Below are 12,082 nucleotides of genomic sequence, written 5' to 3' on the forward strand. Positions count from 1 at the left end.
ATGCCAGCTTTGTCTTCCCCCCCCCCCCCACACACACACACACACACACACACCAGGTCCGGGTCAGTTTAAGCCGAAAAAGCAGATGAGCTATTTTACTGTTAAACAACTGGTCGTCTGTTTGCCGCCTCCCACTGGCAGGAGGCCCCTCCCTTTCCCTTCTCATCTCTGTGCTTTTTATCCCGTTGAATCAGAAGTGGCTTTTTTTCTTTCTTCTTCTTCTTCTTCCTCCCCCCGCAGCTCGCCACAGCATTTAGCCCCATTGAGGTTTGGTAACCCGCCTCTTTATTTTAGTTCTGTGGATGCAGTTCCTTCCTCCTCAAACCCTGTAATAAAACCAGTCCGAAATAGATCCCCGGGCCTCAAAAATCGTCTCGGATGACGTTGCGTTCTTTTTATTCTGATTTTGTTAGAAATTAGCAGGCTGTCTTTGTCAGTTTTGTGTCTTTTTTTTTTTTCAGCAGGTGACGCGTGAGTGTTAACCTTCATCTGTCTTCCTCCGGAGAAGACAGTCTGAACACTGTAGCCTCAGAAATTATAATTGTAGGGTGTTGTTTTTATTTAGTGTCACATTTATACGACAGACAAACACGCCAAGTCCACCTTAAAAGGATATTTGTTGAGTACGGGGAACTGACCTACCCTGATGAAATCCCTCCTGACCCTCCAATCAATATTAAAGAGGAACTACAAATACGTTCACTTCTAATAGTCATAGTTAGACTTTTAATATCTTGTTTTTAGTTAGTTTGTTTTTTTTCATTCCTCATGCAAGCGCTGAGAATTTAATGAATAAATTTAAATTGGTTACCAACTTGTGGGTGTTTTTATTAAAGAAGCGCCTTTCAGTTTTGATCATTCATCCGATCGGTACAACTTGAATCGCGGCACGTTTTTGTTCTGAAATTAAAATATTTATTACAACATACAAGAAAATTAGTTATCTCCCCCCCCCCCCCCCATGTGGCGTCTCACTGTAAAGTCAAATTTAAGTGCAAAATGTTTACTAGTAATATGTACAACACAATTTTGAGAAAATCCCTTGTAATACAGCGAACGGCCACACGGGGGGATAAAGGCAGTAGTTCTTGTTCCCTTGCAAGTCTTTTACAGTAATGGTAGAAGTACAGCAGGCACTACGAGTGACAGTGATCCAAGTGAAAAGACAAAATGAGAATCAGTTCTTTAAAAAATTAAATCAGTCAGAGCACAGAGAGAGAGCGAGAGAGAGAGAGAGAGAGAGTATTAAGACCAGCTTTTTGATCCACGTCCACAGCTGCACCGGAACCGATCAGTGCGTGTTCTGGGGGGGAATGTTGTGTGTGGCGCACACTCTGCTCATGTGACAGGAGTGGCAGAGGAGATGAGAGTCCAGAGGGAAGCACTGCGAGCCGGGCTTATCAGAGAGCTGTTTACCACACTCCTGGAGGGGGGGGGAGGGGAGGGGGGGGTGCAGATAAGGACAGGAATGCACAAAAGCGAGGTCAGCCCATCATCAAGGCGTTTCATAAAAAAGGTCCGATCAGTTCCGCACACGACGGGGACGGGCCCTCACCTCGCAGTGGTAGCACTCGAAGTGATAGTCTCTGTTCATCGACACGACCCGGAGGATCTCTTCACTGCCCTGAAGAGGTCAGAGTGCAGGCGTGAGGAGGTTCCCCCCCCCCAAAAAAAACGCGAGACAAGACAAGCATCCGTTTTAAAATACCCCAAGAAGACAAAAGTAGTGCGTAATTCATAATAATCCAGGCGACGCGACGAAAGCTCAACGCGCTCACCTCGGAGGGAAGGATGGGTTGTAGACAGGCGGCGCACTTCGGGGAAAACGTCCTGCGGGAACGACAAGAGGGAAGAATTCAGTGAAGGCTTCCGTCCCGCAGCGCCGACTCAGCCTCGATAACGGTCTCACTTGTTGTAGTCGGCCACGCAGTAAATGTTGCTGTGATGGTCGACGGTGAAAGGTACCCCGTCCAGAGCCTTGGAGCACACCACGCAGCGAAAACAGCCGGGGTGGTACGAGTTCCCGAGAGCCTGCAGGATCTGCACGCGGTCGGCAAATGACGAAAAGAAACAGATTGGGCAAAACGCCGGGGGGCCCTCGAAATGATCCCTGCGGGTCTCAAGGTCACTTTGAGCTTTGCGTTTACATCTCTAGAGTTCGCGCTGATCGCGGCAGAGCTCGGCTCTTGTGAGAACGAGTGTCTGGTATCCTCTGGAGGGTTCTAGAAACACATTCCCTTTAAATCCAACTCAAGAAGACATCTTAAGGGGTATTTCTCCTTGGTGTGGGAGCACACACGCACACACACGCACACTCACCTGTTCGAGAATGAGGTGGCCACACACGCTACATTTCTCAGCAGCAGCCTGAAATCCTGAAAACTGCAATTACAGCGGAGAGAGAGATTACCGTTAGTGGGGCGGAAGACAAGACACGCCCCCACGCCACCCCCGCCCCGCCCCCCCCATCGGCCTCAACCTCTCACCATGTAATCCTCTTTACAGTACACGGCGCCGTTGACGTTGTAGAAGTCCTTGTTTCTCAGGGTGCGTCCTGGAAGGGGAAGCGGGAGGGAGATGGCGGGTGAGAGGACGTTAAAGGGGGGAGGGGAGGGGGGGGGGGGCGGCTTGGTCGTTTTTACTCACCACAGGACACGCAGGTGAAGCAGCGAGTGTGGTAGAGGCTGTCCAGAGCCTGGCAGGCGTTATCCGCCCCGTACACGCCTTTCCCACACTTCACACAGGCTCCTGCCGACACAATGGGGGGACAAAAACACAACAAACAGTTTCAGTCCAGGTGAAATCTCTTCTCTTAAACAGCTCGGATGCTCGGCTCCCGCCGGCGTCGTGGTCGGAGCTGCAGCCGCTCTGATCTATTTAAGGGTCTGCCTGCGTGCGTGCGTGTGTGTGCGTGCGTGTGTGTGTGTGTGCGTGCGTGCGTTCCCCTCTCTAATGTGGCGGAGGGAGTGCCACGCAGAATTCCTCCGCTCTTGGACGGTCCCCTTCAATATTTAGAAACCGGTTAAAGCCTCTGCCAGAAAGCCAGAAGCCAGAAACACCCAAAAATGTTCATGTCTGAGGCTGCTGGTTTAAGGGGCACTGAGCATTAAACACAGGTGTGTGTGTGTGTGTGTGTGTGCGTGCGTGTGTGTGTCCACTTCGCGGCTCACGGATTCGGATTTCGCCCTCATGGCTGAGGAGAGTACAGTATTGTGTGTCCCCTCCGGGCACACATACCTGAGCACCGAACAGGCTGCAGCACACACACACACACACACACACACACACACACACTCATGACTCATACATGCTGCGTTACTGTGCTTGAAGTCACTCGAGGTGCCCCCCCCCCCCTCTCTTTATGCCCCGCGTGCTTCAACGCTACAAGTTCCTACAGGCTCCAACGCACCATCCGTCCATCCCTTTCATCAGACACCCGGCGACGAGGAGGACAGTAATAACACACTGAGGGGCGGATGTGGTGTGGCCCCCCCCCACGCCCCGCCCCCCCCGGCTCGGATTAGGGCTGCGATTGTACCGTTTATGCTAAACGTAGCCGTTTAGCTCGTAACTTTTTCCCCCGTTTTGTCTGTGAAGTGTGAAAAAAAAGATTTTGTTTAAAAGCGTCTCACCAAAGAACTCCTGCCGGTTCTCCACGGCGCCGACTCCCGGCTCCTCCTGGGGTTTGAGCGGCCCCCGGGCCGAACAGGGCCCCGTCGCCGTCGCCGTGGCGCTCGGTTTGGAGAGCGCCGTCAGGGCCAGAGACTCCTTCAGCCTCAGGCCGCCCAGCAGCGCCTCGCCTTCCAGCGCGGCGTCCCTCAGCAGAAGTCGGGTCAGCTCCTCCTGGTACCGGGTGCCGGGCAGGTCCGAGTACCGGGCCCCGTCGCTCGTCGCCCCGCCCACTTTGCTTTGATGCTCCTCCCACCATTCGGGGCCGGCCTGGAAGCACGCCGCCCCGGGACTGCCGACCGCAGGCGGGTAGGAGTGCCGACTGTCGTGGGCCGCCGGACGCAAGCCCCCATCCAGGAACTGATTCCACGCCTCCACGGGGGTCACCCCAACCCGGCCCGGGACCCCGTGGGCCTGCGGGGAGGGTGAGGGCTGCTGTGGGGGGGGGCCGCCGGAGGCCGAGTAGCGGGAGTCGTAGCCCAGGCTGATGCCGCTGGTCCGGTTGCTGCTGCAGCGGCTCCCCATGGGGCTCCCGCCTCCCCCCCCCCCGCTGGCGGTGCTGGAGGCAAAGCTGGACCGGGGGCTGACCGCCACGGACTCCTGGAGGCTGAACGAGGAGCACGGGCTCAGGGCGGGTCCCGGCGGGTAGAAGAAGCCCCCCCCGGTCATATCCGAAGCACGCTGCGGCGGGTGGGAGAGGGACGCCGGCCTGGGGGGCTCCCAGAGTTCACTTCCTGTGCTGAGGCGTTTGTAGAACAGAGCCTCCTGCAGGGAGAGGCGTTTGTGCCGCTCCGGCTCGGAGGAGAGGTAGCCGGGCTCGGCCGGGCCCCCGCCTCTGGGAGCCGACCCGTAGCCCCCCGCCGCCGGGTACGGAGGGGGGGCGGAGGCAGGCGGCGGCTGCGAGAGGAGCTGCCGCCGCCTGACGAGCTGCTGCAGCTCCAGGGAGTAACGCCGATGGTTCAGCGACGCCCCGGGGGGGTCACACTCGGGTCCCAGGCCGGACTCGCGCCTCAGATGCGAGTCCACGCCGTCGCCCAGGTAACAGGAAGCGCGCTGCTGGGTGGGGCGGCGCCTCAGCGGCGCCAAGGTGGGAGGGTGGGGCGGCTGTTCGGCGTCTGGGGAGGTGGTACCCAGCGTGGCGCTGGATGATGAGGAGGAGGAGGAGGCGAGGAGCTGAGGGGGAGACGACCCCTCCCCCCCTCCTCCTCCTCCTCCTCCTCCTCCTCCTCCTCCTCCTCCTCCTCCTCTTCCTGGAATGCACGCATCACTAGCGGAGAACTGGCTGGGTCTTGCGGGTGAGGCGGGGCTGGGAGCCGGTGGCAGGCCCCCGCCCCGGCCCCCGCCCCCGGAGACGCCGGCGTTGCTGCTGCTGTTATTAGAGTCGTGCTTTTTCTTTGAACTGTTGAATTTCACGCTCCCCGAGTCCGTCAGCTTCAGCTTCCCCAGCAGCTTGCTTATCGGCCTGTCCATGATGAAGCCTTCCTGCCCCCCCCCCCCCCCCCCACACACACACACACACACACCTGCCACTGGATGTGATGTTAAAAGTTTTCACCGCGTCAGATTAATAATAAACAGCAGCTTCCAAATCCTCCACCCCCCCCCCCCCCCCCACAAAGAAATGAAAAGGGGGCCCTTAAATAGATAAATAAATAACAAATCAGATAAATACCAGCTTTTAAGACATGTCAGGGTGTCACGTGACTTGAGTCACGCCGCTTGATCTCCATGTGGAACGTCCCACAGGCTCAGGTGGAAGAATCCACGCGATGTTCAGATGGTGAGTTCAAGTCAATCAGGACAAAACATGCTCTTCGACGCGACCTATAGTCGGCGGGGGGGGGCTCCTCCGTGGACTCCCCACGTCTGCATCGTTTTAGGTAAACTGTCCAGAAAACACCTCCATAAAGCAGGTGTGATGGGAGGGGGGGGGGGGGATTACTGTAGGAATTAACTTACCTAAAAAATAAAAATAAAATAATAAAAACACACACATGCGGGTCCCGTGTAGAAACGGGAAATTAATCCTTTTTGTGCTCCGGTGTTCGACTCAACCGACTCCTGCCGTTCATCTCGAACCGGGCTCGGGAAAGATGTTTAAATCCGCTCCTCTCGGTTCATCCGTCCATCCATCCGTTTATCATTCCCGTTTCCAAAAAGAGGAATATCCTGTCCCCGGCGTGATAGTAGCGGAAAAGTTTAGAGAGAGAGAGAGAGAGAGAGAAATAAATAAATGAAGTGAGGAAAAGCGGCGCTCCGGACACGGTCACGTCTCCACCGGGACCGGGACCGGGACCGGCGCGGGACGGGACGGGAGGCTGGAGGTGAATAAAATCCCTCCCCGTGTGCGCAGCACCGTCGACAACTTTGTTTCTTTCTTTCTTTCCCCCGTAATAATTACTTACCTCCCCCCCCCCCTTCTTTTTACGACAGTGTCGAGTTACATACGGCAGAAAAAGCTATTCCGGTCTTAGATTTTCAAAATATTCCTATTCCTTCGGCAAGAATCCATCTCACCCTTTTATCAATGACTCCCGAAACAGTCGGCCTTTTTTTATTTTTAATCTAAAACACATATCCCAGTCTTTGGTTTTAATCCACATCATAGATTTCCCATCGTTTAATGCTGTATTCACAATTTTCTTTCAAGCTAGTGGCGCGCGACACCATTTGTGCTTTTATTGTGGAGGATACATCGCGCAGCGTTACCGTACTTCCTGTCGTAGTGATCAGCTTGACGCAGCACTGCTCCCTTTATCATCCCCCCCCCCCCCCCCCCCCCAGCAGGCCGGAACACCTTTCCACCAGCCGTGGCTGTTTCGTCATTCATTCTTTTTTTACCTCAAGCATGAAAATGTAGCCTATTTATTACTTAATCATATAATAATTTAATCCTATATATGAAAATATAACTTTAATGAGGGGGGATATCCTTTTGTATTAACTATATATTCGGGGTTATTTTGGTTACATTGGAGATTCGAGTGCTTCATGTTTAATTTTGATTTTCTTAAAATTATTATAAAAATAAATAAATAAGCTTGCTCCGTTTTAGGCGCGGGGCTACTTTATTGTACCAGCAGCCTGTGGAATGTGCGGGAGGACACAGCGGAGTGATGCGGCTGGTGAATTTTTTTTCCGGCGTGTCTGAGTTCTCCAAGGAGGATAAGAGGGTAAACATCCCGCTGCTGGCGGTTTAACGGACACACGGGGAAAAAAACAGTCCTGATTAAAGTACAACAATGTTTGCGCAGGGCTGTGTAGGCTGAGATCTGCCCCCCCCCCCTTCCGCGTGGAGCCCTTTCACAACCCGAACTGTTCCCGCTGCAGAACTCCACTGTTTACCTCACAAGGCTGCGAGTGAGAACTTGCCTGAACTAAGCTCAGAAAGAAATTCTTCTGGGCTTAGAACAGAGCCGGCCGACGCATGGAGAAGTCAGCGGCTGCTGCTTGGAGCGTCCGCCAGAGGGCGCCCAAGAGCGCGCCTTGCAACGGCGTTCAAAGGAGCGCCTGATCAATACGACGATTTTATTAAAGATGGAACGCACAGGAAAATATACCCACGACACTTAGACGCTATGATTTTCTTCCCTTACCTCCTATTGTTACGTCACAATCTTAAATATCCGTTCAGTTAAGCATATTGTTTAGGCGAACTGCTCTTAATAACATGTAATTATAAAGATGAGTCACTCTTTCACAGGCTCCATCTGAAATGATCCAGATGAGATAATTATAACCAGGTATTTTTTTTTCTTCTTCCCCCAGACATGACAAAGCTCATTCAAAGCCTCCGGCGACAGTACACAACTGATTATTTCTTTTCAGGCTGAAAACCACTCCTAACGGTATAATCACAGGTATACAGTCAGCAGAAAGGACGACGCTGTAAATTATATTCAACGGGTAAAATCTGATCCTTGTTGAGATGTAAAAACAATTCCAATTTCAGTTTTGTCATTCAGACTAAATGTATTGTCATTGCGATACTGGTATGCCCATAGTTTTCCCCCTCTTGAGAGCAATAAATGCTTATCTTATCTCAGGAATTATTTCATATCTTTTGCAAAGATTCTTCAATAAGCGATGTTGGTTGTTAGTGTAGTTCAAATATATGTTCGTTGATGATTTAAAGCCAAAAATACAATTAAAGTAAAACAGATTTGGTAAAAACTGAGTAATAAGGAAAACTTTAAAAAGAAAGGGGGCAGAAATTCAAAGTAATATTGAAACCGAGAACATTTGTCTGTATTTGTTCACGTCCTTTGCTTTATTTTATTTTTTGAGTTTTAAATCACATTTCTATGCGCAAAATTCTCTTAAAATAAAAATCAGGCAATATGACGCCCACTCCGTGTCTCTTTAGCTCCACCTGTTGGCCAAGACGGACACGTACAGACAAATATGGCGGCCCCCGTGAGGACGCTGTGCTGTTCAGGTGAGAATAAGGTTATTTGGTGCATATGTTGCTGTTGTTTTTCTTTTAACCCCGTTAAAACCGGTTTATTGTGCGAAGTTGTCTGTTTATATGACTATAGTGATGACGCTCACGCTGTTTCTGCTGATAGTTATAATAGCTGTTGGACTTCGGGGGGTAAATTATGTCTGTATTTGTTATTTTCCAGCGTTCAGACTGTCCACTAGGAAATTCGGCACAACGTGTGGAGCACAGGCTGGAGAGAAATGGAGGAAAGAGTAAGTTTAAGATGCACGACAAAGTCCAGCTTGTGTGTCAACTTCTATCTACCATCGTTTGGAGTTAATAATAATAATAGCAGAATATGTATAAAATAATCAGAATATAAATGCGACGTCGGGATTTATTAATATGGGAATTCAGTACTTCCCAGTTCGCTCCCTGTCTCCTCGTTCAAGCTAACTGTTCGTGTTTATCCGCTACATTAGCCTCCGCTAGCTTACACGTTAGCTGCTATTAGCCTGAAACATTGTCGTTCAATCGGACTCCGGGGACGGCAGGGACCGCCCTATCCCGTCTCCGATTGGCTAGTTTTTAATACATTCGTCGATTGGATTGGTTAGTATTAGCCATTACCGGAAACTAAACTAAGAATATCTCCAATCACAGCAAGGATGGGGCGGGTCTTTGTGTCGGCGTCGTGGGATTTACGGAATATTTCGGTTGCATTGTGGGTGATGTAGTCGACTGATGTTAACGGAGAAAAAGCCTTGTTTTCTGATGATGATGATGAATATATTTATTAGATAGAATGTTAGAGTACAAGTACAGTCACACAGTAGCATGTATTACAGTACAAGTACAGTCACACAGTAGCATGTATTACAGTACAAGTACAGTCAAACAGTAGCATGTATTACAGTACAAATAACGTCAAACATCCTGTCTAAGAGGAGCATTTCAAAAAAGCCCTTGCGGGCTTGTTTCCGTTGAAAGTCCTAAAAGTTCTGTGTTTCCCAATAGCTTCCATAATATTTACTCCAGTAACACCCAATAGATGGCAAATTGTTTCGCTGCACTAACATATAAACTATATAAAGTCATGTTTTTAGTTGCATCTCTGTTTTTTGAACGTTTTTCTGAACGTTTTTCTTTGCATGCAGGCACGGACTCGCTCAAAGCGGCACTGAATTCGGTCCTTTGACAGATTTGCCTGATTGGTCATTTGCAGGTATTCTTTTTTTTAGAAATAGTATTTTCACAGATACTTGTTTTAATTTTGCCGTCTGTGTTAATTTATTATTGTTTGTGTATCTGGACAGATGGAAGGCCGGCGCCTCCAATGAAAGGACACCTCAGAAGAAGACAAGAGAAGGAAGTTTTAGCTGTGAGAATAAACACCGTTCGCTCTTTTAATGGCTTTCATCTCAATGCTTTGTTTGTTTGAGATTAAGCCTTTACCCCCCCCCCCCCCCCCCCCCCCCCAAACAGAGGCGCATTGTGATGCTGAGTACGGAGATGGACAGAGGAATCGAGGCGTGGCAGGAAAAATGTAAGGAGGCCCAAAGTACGGAGGTACAGAAAATCCCTTTTACTCAAACCTAAAGGGAAGCTACTGATGAAGAAGAAATCACAAAGCTAGAAACCAGATTAGCAATAATAGTGATGCTGCAATGTCCTAATGTTCAATAACATGTTGACTGTCAGCCTGTTGAGTATAAGTACGATGATTTCTTCTGCTTTAATGTGGATGTTTTTCCACTACTAACAGATGGTTTCAATAAACGTTCTGTTTACGATGCTGTTTCTGAGCTTCCACTAGAATGCAGCATTTCTCAGCCCTGAGCCAGTGTGGAGCCTCAAACGCCATTTTGTCTGGAGTTTTTTTTTTTTTTTTTTAGACTGAAGGGAGGAGCAGAATAACAAAGTAGCTCTGAGTCAGGATTTCTTTTTTTTTTTTTACTGTGTACATATGTGTGTTAGAGGGAAGGTGATGGGTTCACATCTTGGCAATGCTGCAGAAATACATGGCAAAAGTCAACCTGGGTGAGGCGCCTTGAGTTTGAATTGAGAGCCAATGAAACAGGAGGGAGAATGTTGAATGGTTTTCAGTCCTTTTAGAAAAGTGTGATCCAATTGGAGATGTAAAAATGTGATAAAATAGGCCACTGAGAGGTGCTTTTGATTCACGGGGAAATTCCACCAACGAAAGTATTTCGTATTATTGCTGGTTGTGCTGCTTGATCCCGTCTGGAAAGACGATCAGCTGCCTTCAAGCGAGTCGGCCGCATCTCTGCTCCAACCTGGAATCTGCAGAAATGGTCTGACGTTCAAGTTCTCTGGTGCGTTTTTAAAATTTGTAGATGTATAAAAAAAAAAAAATCATGGCTCTGATTTGTTTTAAATCTGATATTTGTGGGGCGTTTGGCAGAGTCGCTGAGCGGCTGCACCTTTACCAGCTCAGCAGTGGTTTAGTGCAGCTCATGAACACACTATTTACAACATGAGGTAAGCCTCTCTGCTCCTTCCTCTCCCACCGTCAGCCTCCTCCTCCTCCTCCCTTTGTCTCGTTGCAGACTTCAGCAAAGTCTCACTGTAATTATTCCCGCCAGCCGCTGAGTTGCAGATTCTTTCCTGTGGCGTCTCCCCCCCCACCCCCCCCCCCCCCCCACCACCGTTCTCTCCCCCCTTGCCTCAACTGTTTCATACAGTTGACCAGAGGAGCTGACTGCTTGTTGCGTTAAGTGAGGAGGGAGGGAGGGGGGGGGCTCCATCTGCACCCGGAGTGTATACAGTCACATTTTAATGTCTCCCCGGACTCCTCCCATCCTCCCCCTCCATCGCTCCCTTCCTCTTTCTCCTGTTGTTTTGGTTTTGGGGGAAATGAGAAGCAGATGTTGCTTATTGTGCAGAAGTCAGCTGTGGAGGAAGGGCGGTGGGACGGTGGGTGCCCGGGTCTGTGTGGGTGGGGGGGTGGCCTTTGTAGTTACACCTGCACACCAGAAACAAGTGGGGGGGGGGTTCCTGGCAGATAGGTCTGGGAAGGGGCTGCAGGAAGGTGAGCAGGGCACTGGTGCAGGTTGTACCCAAAGGCTGCTTCCTGTGTGTGTGGGGGGGGGTCCAGTTCAGCATCACTGAACTGGAACTGCAGTTCGTTAAACCTTGTAATACCTTTTTTTTTTTACATTTAATGTCTTTCTTTCTTTCTTTTCTTTGGCATTTTTCAGATTATTTTCACCTTCGTTTCATCGTCAGTTTTGTTCATTAGGAGAAAAAGATGATATTTTTATCAGGAACAGCTTTTGTCTCCTTTAACTCAGTAAGTTATATTCAAATATTTGGAGCCCTTGTGATGAGCCATGAATTCTCATTTCTCATTCTGTTTGCTTTCTGGTGTAATTTTTACATCATTTCACCTCTTTGGATGTCACATATTCAAATGAAATCCTCTAAAGACTTCCAAAATGTCCACATTTGAAGAAATCTAAAATGGAAATATGTGGAAACCTCAAAATCGTGGGGCGCGTGAGAAAGCGCTGGAAGTCAGTCTAATTGAGAAAACAAAGGGAGAAAGAAAAAAGTGCTTTTGAAGTTACAGTAGAAAATAAATGATGCCATAATGTAGGTCACCCAAAACAAAGTCTAAGGTCGAATTGCACGCAGCTGTCCCGGCCGCTTCCTGCCTGGAATGGAGGAGTGCTGAGTCCTCGCACCACCAAACCGGACTGCATGAGTTCAGCATTAAAATGGCATGAAGAGAGGCAGAAAGAAAAAAAGAGGGGAATAGAAGCGAACTTGACCTCCCAATCTCATGAACCCCGAGCTCAAGCTACTAGCAGCATGAGGCCTGAAGTGAAAGCAGGTAACAGACCGAGCACACAGAGGGGTGGATGGTAATAGTGGCGTATAACTAATAAGCTATGGAGCGTCATTTATTGTGCATGAGAGAGACTCGCTGAGGCCGATGGAAGGAGCAGATGAGGGGAAGAGGAAAGT

The 12,082-nt window shown here is 49.7% G+C and overlaps 3 protein-coding genes across 3 annotated transcripts in view; 2 read left to right on the top strand and 1 right to left on the bottom strand.

Moving 5' to 3' along the window:
• Nucleotides 1–276, top strand: part of efs (embryonal Fyn-associated substrate) — a 4,320-nt gene extending 4,044 nt beyond the window's left edge. The window contains exon 6 of the mRNA XM_068756088.1: nucleotides 241–276. Within this exon, the coding sequence (XP_068612189.1) occupies nucleotides 241–276 (36 nt within the window). The remainder of the gene's footprint in view (nucleotides 1–240) is intronic.
• Nucleotides 29–5,139, bottom strand: ajuba (ajuba LIM protein). The gene is made up of 8 exons (XM_068755640.1): nucleotides 3,633–5,139; nucleotides 2,647–2,748; nucleotides 2,487–2,554; nucleotides 2,320–2,382; nucleotides 1,910–2,040; nucleotides 1,779–1,830; nucleotides 1,556–1,624; nucleotides 29–1,423 (listed from the first exon to the last, which is right to left on the bottom strand). Exons 1-8 carry the CDS (start codon nucleotides 5,137–5,139, stop codon nucleotides 1,292–1,294), a joined length of 2,124 nt encoding a protein of 707 aa, XP_068611741.1. The 3' UTR covers nucleotides 29–1,291.
• Nucleotides 5,140–5,654: 515 nt separating this feature from the next.
• mrpl52 (mitochondrial ribosomal protein L52) lies at nucleotides 5,655–9,892 on the top strand. The gene is made up of 6 exons (XM_068756010.1): nucleotides 5,655–5,993; nucleotides 8,036–8,107; nucleotides 8,295–8,364; nucleotides 9,250–9,317; nucleotides 9,409–9,473; nucleotides 9,578–9,892. The coding sequence occupies exons 2-6, from the start codon at nucleotides 8,074–8,076 to the stop codon at nucleotides 9,689–9,691; spliced, it is 351 nt and encodes a 116-aa protein (XP_068612111.1). The 5' UTR covers nucleotides 5,655–5,993; nucleotides 8,036–8,073; the 3' UTR covers nucleotides 9,692–9,892.
• The last annotated feature ends 2,190 nt before the right edge of the window (nucleotides 9,893–12,082 follow it).

The sequence above is a fragment of the Brachionichthys hirsutus genome, chromosome 23, assembly GCF_040956055.1.
Source record: "Brachionichthys hirsutus isolate HB-005 chromosome 23, CSIRO-AGI_Bhir_v1, whole genome shotgun sequence".
Classification (NCBI taxonomy): Eukaryota; Metazoa; Chordata; class Actinopteri; order Lophiiformes; family Brachionichthyidae; genus Brachionichthys; species Brachionichthys hirsutus.